Source organism: Lemur catta, chromosome 9 (genome assembly GCF_020740605.2).
Source record: "Lemur catta isolate mLemCat1 chromosome 9, mLemCat1.pri, whole genome shotgun sequence".
Taxonomy (NCBI): Eukaryota; Metazoa; Chordata; class Mammalia; order Primates; family Lemuridae; genus Lemur; species Lemur catta.
This window is the reverse complement of record NC_059136.1, coordinates 101,335,315-101,347,500: the sequence shown is the minus strand read 5'-3', so window position 1 is coordinate 101,347,500 and position 12,186 is coordinate 101,335,315. Positions and strand designations below refer to the sequence as shown.

The 12,186-nt window shown below is 38.2% G+C and overlaps 1 protein-coding gene across 2 annotated transcripts in view; it reads left to right on the top strand.

Moving 5' to 3' along the window:
- Window positions 1-11,089, top strand: part of UBE2V2 (ubiquitin conjugating enzyme E2 V2) — a 44,986-nt gene extending 33,897 nt beyond the window's left edge. For both annotated transcript variants that reach the window (XM_045560688.1, XM_045560689.1), the window contains exon 4: window positions 10,192-11,089. In XM_045560688.1, the coding sequence (XP_045416644.1) occupies window positions 10,192-10,338 (147 nt within the window). In that variant the 3' untranslated portion in view covers window positions 10,339-11,089. The remainder of the gene's footprint in view (window positions 1-10,191) is intronic.
- The last annotated feature ends 1,097 nt before the right edge of the window (window positions 11,090-12,186 follow it).

Genomic DNA, 12,186 nt, shown 5'->3' with positions numbered 1-12,186 from the left:
GGAAACCAATTTTCTGGTGAGTACATGTGATGCTTGTTTTTCCATTCTTCGGATACTTCACTTAATATAATGGGTTCCAGCTCTCTCCAGGAGAACCAAAGAGATGTCGTATCATCGTTATTTCTTATAGCTGAGTAGTACTCCATGGTATACGTATACCACAGTTTACTAATCCATTCGTGGATTGATGGGCACTTGGGTTGTTTCCACATCTTTGCGATTGTGAATTGTGCTGCTGTTATAGGAATATTAATAGCTAATTTTCCAATGACTGTGGGGTTCATGTTAAGACTTCGAAGCCTAGGCTCTTGGTGCCATGTTGAGAGCACATCCATGCAAAATATATGTTAGGAAGAAAAATAGCATCCTCGTCATAAAGTGTATATCATCCATCTTAGCAAGTAAGGCATTGCCAGTATCCATGACCTCCTGGTGCTCCTTCTCCTCCCATCCCGCGTTCCCTCTCCCCACGAGTGTATTTCGTACCACTAATGTAGAACATGGCCCTCCTCCTGCCCTCTCTCCCTCCCTTTCCCCTCTGAGCATCTATCTGTTTACTGTCTATTAAAAAAACCAAGTTTATACTCATACCTCCAATTCTATTCTAACACTACGGAGTTTTTCTAGGCTTCTTTGTTTCCATATTTGTAATTCCCTCCTTCAACACTGAGAAGTCTGGCTGCCCTGGTCCCCAGTGCCTTTGCTCGTTGGCTCAGTTTCCCCTGCCTGCAGCCACACGCTGGCAGCAGGCCGAGTCCTGCACTCGATCAGCCTCCTGCCCCCAGCCGCAGCCTAGGGTGCAAGTCCAAGGCTGGGCCCCAGATGGGCTGCTGCCTCCCCGCTGGGCGCACCAGCTCAAAGCATGACCCTGAGAAGGTTGAAAGGTCATTTGAAATCTCAGCCCTGGACCTGCTGCACCACTCCCCACCCCGCTAATTCTCCCCCTCCCCCTGTGCCCTCAGAACTGGGCCCTGGAAATCCCCCCACAACATCTGTCGATTTTCGTGATGTGCTGGAAACCTTCAGTTTTTACATTTATTGTACAATAATTGCTGATATGTTCAGGTTTAAATAGCTCATCTTCGTGGTTCTGTTTTCTTACATGTTTCTTGTTTTTTGCCTACTTTTAGAATAGCGGCTCTCAATTTTTTTCATTCTGTTTCTTTTCTTTCAGTGGTTATTCTAGAAAGTATACATACTTATCTGTTTCTGTGTGAACTCATTAAAAGGTGTGATGGGCGCAGGATTTTGAAGCATTTGAATTTATAGAAAGGATATTGTTTAGGGAATTTCTTTCATGACACAGCATTGCCTTTATGAGGAAGATACTTTGTTAGATTTCACTACTAGACATAGCTGTTCTCAACTACTGTTTCGTTTTCATAGTATAACTTCTGTAAATTAAGTAACCAATGGTGGGTTCTGCATTGTTGTGGGAGCTAGGAAATTCAGGGTTAAATTTCAGAAGCTGCCTCTAACAAGCTTATCTGATCTCATGGGCTTCTGGGCCATTTTTTGACATTTTGCCTCTCTCTCTACCTCCCTTCTCCTAACCCATCTATCATTAAGTCCTATCAGTTTTATATTCTAAATGTAACTTGATTCAGCTCTTATTTTTCTATTTGCATTGCTACCAAATAATTGTTGACGATCATCTCATGGCTGGATTCTTACAGTAACCTCTCTGATTCTATTATTTTTAATCCCTTCCAATCTTTACAGAGCAAGCAGCTAGTAGAATATCCCTAAAACACAAATTGTGTCATGTCCTTTCTGTGCTTTAAAATCCTTTAGTGGTTTCAGCCTCAGGGTACATACTTCTCGCCATGGCTCATTGGGAGCTCACAAGGTGCACACTGGCCTGCATGCTTTCATTGGGGTTCAGGACCTTTGTACTTTCTGCTTTTCCTGTGTGGACATCTCCTCCCCCAGTCTCCTAATGCCTTGTGGGACCTTCACTTGTCAGTGTAAATGTCACTTTCTCAGGAAAGTCTTTTTTATTTTATTTTTGAAATTTTTTTAGAGTTGGAGTCTTGCTCTGTTGCCCAGGCTGCAGTGCAGTAGTGTGACAATAGCTCACTGCATCCTCCAGCTTCTGGGCTCAAATGATCTTCCTGCCTCAGACTCCCGGGTAGCGGGCTTAAAAAGTCTTTATTAATTTTCCGATTTGAATTATATCCCTTCTGTTACTGTATTATAGTCACTCTGTTATGCCTTTGTTGCCGTTACTATAAATATTTTTCTTTTGGGTTTTTTTTTTGGTGTTTTTAAAAGAAATATTTCTAACATACATTTTAGAGAATGACACAGTCAACATTTATGTATCCTCTGCCCAGCTTTATCAAATCTTAGCATTCATCTTATTTATAACAGATTTTTTCTTACTAATACAAAGACTACATTCTAAGTAGAGGCATTTAGATCATTAAATATGAAATGTCCAATTTCAGATCAAAAAGTTTAGTTTATTATATCTCAAACAAGAAGCAGTACCATTAATCAAAGTATGCACATAAACTGTCGACACAGTTTTGCCATCTTAATGGTAGCTTGCTTATGCCAGCAGTGAAGAAGCCTGGAGAGCGAGTGGCAGTGAAATCATGAAAGGCGTTTGCCACAGCTTGTTGAAAATTGAATATTTTTCCTTGCAAGAAGTGGTCCAAAGCCTGGAAGAAGTGGTTGTCAGTTGGTGCAAGGTCTGGTGAATACGGTGGATGACAGAGAGTTTCCGAGTCCAGCCTCTGTAGTTTGAGCAGCATTGTTTTTTGTGACATGTGGTCTTTCAAAAGGATTGGCCTAGCTCTGTTGGCCTGTCAGCTGCTTAATCGCAAGCACCCTCATCTTTCATCCAATTCGTTGTAGTAGACATCCACTGTTATGGGTTGACTGGATTTCGTGAAGCTGTAGTAGATAATACCAGCACTGGACCACCAGACACCATTAGCTTTTTTTGATGAATGAATATTCGGTTTTGGAGTGTGTTTCAGCACTTCATCTTTATCCAGCCATTGTGCCGAATGCTTGCGATTGTCAAAAAGAATCCATTTTTCATCACACATAACAATACAGTGTAGAAATGGTTCACCTTTATGTCATGACAGCAAAGAAAGGCAAGCTTCGAGACGATTTCTTTTCTGACGCTTTTTCTTTACCTTGCCATTTGTTTCAAATGGTCCAATATTGTTGGAATAGTAATGTCAAACCTTGCTGCTAATACACTTGTAGGTTGAGGTGGATTCGCTTCCACTACAGCTTTCAGCTCATTATTATCCACCTTGGTCTCAGGTCACCCACATGGCTCATTTTCAAGATTAAAATCACCAGAACAGAACTTCTCAAACCATCGATGTACCCTGTGTTCATTAGCCACATCCTTCCCAAACACTTCGTTGATATTTCAAGCTGTCTACACAGCATAGGTTCCACGACGCAACTCATATTCAAAAATAATACGAATTTTTGACTTATCTATGGTTTCACAAAAATTGCTCTAAAAAAAATTTGTAAGATAATCACAAGCCAAAACATGTGTTTGAGAGAATGAGGATGTACCTTCACAATTAAAAAAAAGTGAAATGTCAGAGATATCAACTGTCAAACTTAAGGAAATCGGACATACTTAATAACCTAATAACTTTGTGTGTAGCTTTTTCCTGTTTCCCTTCTTCTTCGCTTGGAGGTAGCCAGCCCCATTTTGAATTTGGTATTTATCATTTTGTGCATGATTGCTGTGCTTTCATAGTGCACAAATGTATGTGTGCTTCTGTATTGTATCACTTTTGTATGTTATGTACATGTCAGTCATTTTCAAGATCATCCATGTTGATTGATGTAAATTAGATTGCTTGTTTTTGTTTAATATTTAGTTCTCCGCTTGCTGGGCACTTAGGTTGTTTTCAGTTTTTACTGAAAAGATTGTTGTAGTGAACATTGTTGTACAAGTATTTTTACACCCTAGGGCTGTGCTTCTCGGGAATAGCATGTTTGTTAGTTGGTTTATTTGGTTCTAATCTGTTGTGGATCAATACTATTGTAAAATATAATAAAAATGAATTACTAGAAAAATGAAATAAGAAAATTTTCTAAACACTTACTCTCAATTGCTATGTTTATCTTGTCAAGGACCAGTGAAATTCAGTTCACGGCCTGGCACTGTTGCATGGACATACTTTGAATACCACTACTCCAGGGAGGACCCCTAGAAGTGGAAGGCCGCAGGGTGGGGCTTGGCTCCAGCCTGGATGTCGCCCAGCTGGTCTCTGCAGGCTCGTGTCCGTGTCAGCCTTGCCAGCAGTGTATGCGAATGCCCTGTGAATGTGCATTCCCACCAGCCCTCCACATGTCTGCAGTGGGGATTTGGGAATAGAAAAATAAATTCTTATTTTAGTTATTAATGGATTGTAGGGGTGTGTGTGTATAGGGTAAATATATTGCACATTTGTTTTTCTCTTGATTGATACCTAAGGGTTTGGATTATTACTTTTATAACTACTGAATACCACAGAATTTCACATTGACCATTGGTGATTATAGCAGGATAGTTTCATATATTTTGAGGCTATTTAAGTACCTGATGAATTATAGTTTACGAGCAGTGATGGTGAGTGTTGCTTTAGTGATTTTGGTTTATGTTTAGTTAGTACAGGAATTATTCCTTGTGGGTGGTTAGCACTCTAAACATAAATTAAAGTGCTTTATGCTGTGAGGTCTCAAGTCATAGAGGCTGTTGTATACTATAGACTGATAAGATGCAGATTTAGTCTGACATGGTATTTATTTTCCCATGCTCTTTTTCCCTCCTCTCTCCTCTTCATCTTTTTTTCCCCCCTCCAGTTTTTTTTGTGCACTCTGTTGGTATTTCACAGGATTTGCAATCACTTATGTTTATTTAACTACCATTTACAGCTGGAAGTGTTTGTTTCTGCTTTGGAAATAGCTTAGTGTTCTCTCTACTTATTTTATAAACTGTTGTTCAGTTACGGATTCTATGTAAAATAGGCTAAGGGGTTTGCTACTCCTTCAAGTTAAAGCATTAAGAGGAAGCATTTTAAATACACCTTAACATTATAACATTTTTCTTATTTTAGTTACTAAGAGAAGTATCACTCTAAAATAATTTTTCTTTTCTATTTGTAAACAGTTTTATTGTGATATAATTCATATACCATACTGTTCACCCATGTAAAATGTGCAGTTAAATGTTTTTTAGTGTTCATGGCATTGTGGACCCATTGTCATGATCCAGTTTTAGAACATTTTTGTCCTTCCCAAAGGAAATCTGTACCCATTAGTTGTTATTTCCCATCATACCACCCTTACTCTAAACAACCACTGATCTACTTTCTGTCTTTGTAGATTTGCCTCTTCTAGATATTTCCTATACATGGAATCATATATGTTCTTTTGTGACTTATGTTAGCAAGGTTCATCCATGTGTAGCATGTATTAGTACTTTATTCCTTTCCATTGCTGAATAATATTCTATTTTATAGATGTATCGCATTTTGTTTATCCATCAGCTAATGGACATTTGTATTTTTTCCACTTCTGACTATCATGAATAATGCTGCTATGACATTTATTTGTGTACAAATTTTGAGTTGGCAAATATTTTTATTTCTTTGGGTGCGTATCTTCTAGGTGTAGAATTGCTGGGCCATATGGTAACTGTGTTTTATTCTTTGAGAACTGCCAGCCTGTTTTCTAAAGAGGACCGAACATCTTACATTCTCACCAACAGTGTATGAAGGTTCCAACCTCTCTGTATCCTTGCTGACAACTGGTTACTGTCTGTTTAGTATAGCCATCCTAGCAGGTGTGAAGTGGCTTTCCACTGTGGTTTTGATTTGCAGTTCTCAGATGGCTTAATGATGTTGAACACCTTTTTGTGTGCTTATTGGTTATTTCTTTATCTTTGGAGAAATATCTATTCAGATTCTTTGCCCACTTTTTAAAAGCAGTTTAAAACAACAAACATTTATTATCTCACAATTTCTGTGGGTCAGGAATGTGGGTGCAGCTTAGCTGGGTCCTGTGGCTCAGGGTTTCTTATGAGGCTGCAATCAAATTGTCAGCCTGTGCTGATGGGTGGCTCATGCCTGTAATTATGGCACTCTGGGAGGCTGAGGTGGGAGGATCACTTGAGGTCAGGAGTTCAAGACCAGCCTAAGCAAGAGCAAGATCTGATATCTGCAAACAGTACAAAAATTAGCTGGGCATGGTGGTGCATGCCTGTAGTCCCAGCTACTCGGAAGGCTGAGGCAGGAGGATGGCTTGAGCCAGGAGTTTGAGGTTGCTGTGAGCTGTGATGACACCACTGCATGCTAGCCCGGGTAACAGCAAGACCCTGTCTCCAAAAAAAGAAGAAGAAAAAAAAAAGATGTCAGCTTGTGCTGTGGTCTCATCTGAATGCTTGAGGAAGGATCCTATTCCAAGCTCACTAATGTGGTTGTTGGCATGATTCTGATTTTTGTGGGTTTTTAGACTGAGGGCCTCAGTTTCTCACAGGCTATTGCCCGTAGACCACCCTCAGTTCCTTGCCACATAGGCTTCTCCATAGGGCAATTCACAGCAAGGCAGCTGACAGCCATCTCTGAAACAAGGGAATGAAAGCAAGAAAAAACAAGTTGGAAGCCAGAGTTTTTAAAAATCAAAATATGACTTAGTATTAGAAATGATATCCAGGCTGGGTGCGGTGGCTCGCTCCTGTAATCCTCCACTCCGGGAGGCCGAGGTGGAAGGATTGCTTGAGCTCAGGAATTCAAGACCAGCCTGAGCAAGAGTGAGACCTTGACTCTACTAAAAATAGAAATATTAGTCTCTACTAAAAATAGAAATATTAGTCTCTACTAAAAATAGAAAAATTAGCCAGGCATTGTGGCACACGCCTGTAGTCCCAGCTACTCGGGAGGCTGGGGCAAGAGGATCACTTGAGCCCAGGAGTTTGAGGTTGCAGTAAGCCACTGCACTGTAGCCTGGGCCACAGAGCAAGACTGTGTCTCAAAAAAAAGGAAGGGAGGGAGGGAAATGACAAATGACATACTGATGTTGTGTTCATTAGAAGTAAATCACCACACACACACAAAAATAATAATAATAAATAAGAAGGCAAGGAGCAAACATCTGGAGTAAGTGGATAGGTCGATGGCATAGATTTTGTATTCACAGGTGTATACTTATCTCCAGTTTATCAAATAGTATACGTTAATTATATGCAACTTCTGGTATGTAAAAAAATCAATGAAAAAATAAATATTAGAAAGGAAGAAGTCATAGATCTAGCCTGTACTCGAGGGCAGGGATTACATAGACCATGTGATCTTAAAAGCTGCCTGCCATAATCTGCCTTTGCTCACATTTTAATTTTAATTGGGTTGTTTGGCCTTGATTGTAGGAATTCTTTATATACTAGACATAATTGTTGGACATAGGATTTGTAAGTATTTTCTCCCATTTTGTTGGTTATCTTTTTGATGGTATGGTTTACAATGCAGAAGTTTTTAATTTTGATGTAGTCAATTTATCTATTTTTTTCTACTGTCAAGTGTGCTTTGGGTGTCATATCTGAGAAACCATTGTTAAACTCCAACATGACAAAGATTTACTCCTCTGTTTTCTTCTAATAGTTTTATCGTTTTGGTTCTTAATTTAGGTGTGTGACCCATTTTGAGTTAGGTTTTGTGAATGGTGTGAGTTAAAGAGTCCAGCTTTTTTTTTTGGCATGTGGATATCCAATTGTCCCAGCACCATTTGTTGAGAAGACTATTCTTTTCCCACTGAGTTGTGTTGGCACCCTTGTTGAAAATCAGTTAACCATAAATGTAAGAATTTATTTCTGGACTCTCAGTTGTATTCCATTGATCTGCATGTCTGTCCTTAGGTGAGCACCACCCTTCCTGATTACTGCAGGTTTGCAGTAAGCTTTGAAATCAGAACTTTGTTCTTCTTTTTCATATTATTTTGGCTATTCTGGGTTTCTTACATTCCCATATGAATGCAAGGATTGGCCTGTTCTTTTACACACACACACACACACACACACACACACACACACACACACACACACAGGCAGTTTGAAAATTTGATAGGGATCATATGCATCTGTAGATCAATTTGAGGAATATTGTCATCTTAACAATAGTTAACTCTTCTGATTGATGTTCTATTTATTTAGGTCTTTAATTTCTGTCCAGAATATTTTACAGTTTTCAGTGCACAAGTTTTACATTTCTTTTGTTAAATTTATACCTATGAATTTTATTCTTTTTGGTTTTACTGTCACTGACATGCATTGTTTTCTTAATTTTTTTTTTTTTTGAGACAGAGTCTCGCTCTGTTGCCCGGGCTAGAGTGAGTGCCGTGGCATCAGCCTAGCTCACAGCAACCTCAAACTCCTGGGCTTAAGCGATCCTACTGCCTCAGCCTCCCGAGTAGCTGGGACGACAGACATGCGCCACCATGCCCGCCTAATTTTTTTTTTCTATATATATATTTTAGTTGGCCAGATAATTTCCTTTCTATTTTTTTTTTTTTTAAGTAGAGACGGGGTCTCGCTCTTGCTCAGGCTGGTCTCGAACTCCTGACCTTGAGCGATCCACCCGCCTCGGCCTCCCAGGTGAGCCACCGTGCCCGGCCTGTTTTCTTAATTTTTATTTTCAGATTGTTCATTGCAAGTGTAAAGAATTACAACTGGTTTTTTAATATGGATCCTGTGTCCTGCAGCCTTGCTGAACTTGTTTGTTAGCTCTAATAATCTCTGTAGTGTATTCCTTAGAATTGTCTATATTTAATAAGATCATGCTATCTGCCAATAGAGGTAGTTTTACTTTTTTCCAGTTTGGGTGCCTTTTATTTCATTTTCTTGCCTTGTCCTGGCTCGAACCTCCAGTACAATGTTGAATAGAAGTAATGAGAATGGACATCCTTGTCTCTGATCTTAGGGGGAAAGCATTCAGTTTTTCGCCCTTAAGAATGATGTTAGCTATATGTTTTTGTAGACCTCTTTATTAGGTTGAGGTAGTTCCCTTCTATGCCTAGTTTGTTGAGTTTTAGATCATGAAATGTTCTTGGATTTTGTTAAATGCTTTTTTACATCTATTGAGATGATTGTGGTTTTTGTTGTCTAATAGGATGTATTACATTGATTTTTTTTATATTGAACCCATCTTGCATTTCGAGGACAAATCCTAATTGGTACATAATCTTATATGTTGTGTGAGGTCCGTCATAGGTGAGAGCTTATTCTCAGGACTTCCACAAGCCTATGCACAGCCCCACACCTGCCATCTAGATTCCCAGGCCCATCTTGGAACTTTTCAGAGCCTCTGTGCACATCTCATTTCCCAGTTTGTCTGCTTAAGTATTTTGATCACTTTCCTGTTTGCCCCAACTGTTACTGACAAACACCCAGGGTGGGAGGTGGGGGAGGATAGGCATTTCCCAGTGGGTGAGCTCTGAGGTCAGACAAAGGAAAGAAGGCTCTGTGGTTAAAGGTTAAGTGCTGACAGTCACCTGGGAATGGGCTTTGAAGGAGCTCCAGGCCCATTCTGTCAATCTTACATAGTAGCAGATTGGAAAGAAAAACCTGAAAGCAGAGATTAGTTTAGCAGCACTTACCTAAATCTCAATGTGAGATAATTGCCCAGATTTTGGGTAGTGGCACTAGAAATGGAGAGAAAACTTTTGGCCTTTTCTCCTCAAGAAGAAATTGGTAAATATGTTTACAAAGTAGTTATTTAATATAACATTTATTTATTTTTGATGACCAAAGTTTACTGCATGTTTATTATAAAATACAGAAAAGCAGCCGGGCATGGTGGCAGCTATCTGTAGTCCCAGCTGCTTGGGAGGCTGAGGCAGGAGAATCATTTGAGCCCAGGAGTTGGCATCTAGCCTGGGCAACATAGGGAGACCTGTTTCTTTAAACAAACAAACAAACAAACAAACAAACAAACAAAATATATAAGCAAACACACAAACAGATCCAGATTTTTAGGAACTACCTGTTAGAGAAGGAATATTTTCCCTAAATACTATACTAATTATGCAACTGTAATCTCATATTGTACTTTTTGTGAAAATAGAGCCAAGCCATGATTTTTTAAAAGTACTCTTATTAAAGTATGTTTAAAAAATTGGTGCCATAGTAATTTCAACTTTGTAGTTAATTGTACTCTTTTCCTTCCCTTTCAGGTGGATGCACGGAGCATACCAGTGTTAGCAAAATGGCAAAATTCATATAGCATTAAAGTTGTACTTCAAGAGCTAAGACGTCTAATGATGTCCAAAGAAAATATGAAGCTTCCACAGCCACCAGAAGGACAAACATACAACAATTAATTTTAGTGGATCTCAAACTTGTCTTAAATCAACAACCTTCTACTCATGTTAATGTCTTGATTAAATATCACAATGCAAAATACCCACACATTAAGTAAAAGAATTCCACCTGGTAAACATAACCTGGACATTTGTATTAAATAAGAATATATTTAATATATGTACACCCATTATGTTTTCAGGTAACAGGAGGAAAAATGCACAATTTTTTTCTCTTGTTAGGGCACTGTCATTTAAACATAAACCTGGAATACTCGAGATAGAATTCAGGTTTACAAGATGAAAGCGTGAAGAGAGGTGTCAGATGGCAATGGAAGCATGTGTGTTTCTGAAAAGTTAAAATCTCAAGAAGGAATAACAGAAATGGCATGCATTATCCATCTTGCTCAGTGAAAGAGCTGCAGGTGAAATTGTTTAAAGTAGCAGGTACAATGAATATTGTCACAAATTGTGTTAATTTTTGAAGCGGTGTGGGTGCTGACTACTAGTAGTATCAAAAATATGTTCAGGATTGTTTTGATACCTGTATTTATAATAAAAAATGTTGGGGGGGTTGATGAGTTTCTGTTAAAAGCTGTTCCTGTGTGTTACATGTAACAGACATGGTAAATATTTGTTTACAGTCTTTGTTGAACAAACCATGCATTGAAGTTTAAGTGAAGTCAACAAAAATGAAATAGGTGTATGGATATGTGATTTTGAGATTAAAGTTAGTCTTAAAATGTAAATAAAATGTGGAACGTGTGTCCTCGGACTGTGCCATTTCTATTATATTGATGTAGTATATGTACAGTACCTTGCTAAGGCAGCAAAAATTGAAATTATTGTAGCTTTTCATCTGTCACATCCTTTATTGTTTATCTTGTTTTGTATACTTCTTGTGGATTGGGACTTGCGGAGTATTTCAGAGAACCAATTACCTAATTAGTTTAATTTCTTTGGACGAGGAGGAATCCAGGTGTTCCATTTTGAATTTCATTTCACCAGAAATATTATTATTAAAAAGATCTTTGAATTCTAGCACTGGATTCTTATAGAATTATAGATTGCAACTTATTCAAATATACATTCCATTTGTTCTTCATAACATCTTTTTTCTTTATTTTTCTGTGAAGCTTTCGGTTAATAGATTGAACTAATGGAGACATTTCCTCCTCTAATTAATGCTTTCCATACTAATGAGGATTAATTTCATTTATTCCATGTATCCTCCACTCTCACAAGTAAGTACCCATGAAGTTGAAAATTCATTTATGTTCTGTTTTTACCAAACGGACATGAGGCTTTGGGTCGCTGGTTTTCACTTCAAAGCACTGGGTATATTGCTTTGTTGGAAATGCCGTTTTGTTAGGAATTCACTGAAGAATATAGAAAGGTGGTCAGGTAAATTCTCCTTTCATTTTGGCAAGCTTAATACTTTGTCCATAGTTCACCCCAGCAAGCCAAAACCATGATTGTCAAAATATGAAATTAGATGTTCAAACTTTGCTTATAAAGTAAAGAAAAAACAATCAACCTTGGACATACATGAAAATGTTTAGTTTTGTAGTGTAACAAGAAATTTCTTAAACATACCCTGATGTTTTCATCAAGCTCATTCAAAGGTAGAGTTTTGAGCTACCTTTTCTTGGTCAAAAGTACATTGAAGTCAGTGACAGTTTATCTAAATGTATTAATTTCAGCATGGTTACTCAGTTATCAGAGATGTTTAAAATGCTTTAAAATGACACATAGAGAACATACACATACACATTAAAGCATGTGTAATTCATTAAAATACATTTGAAATGAACTATTACCTGGAAATATAGTCTTAAAATTTTTAAATAGTTAAAGGAGATTAAGTTG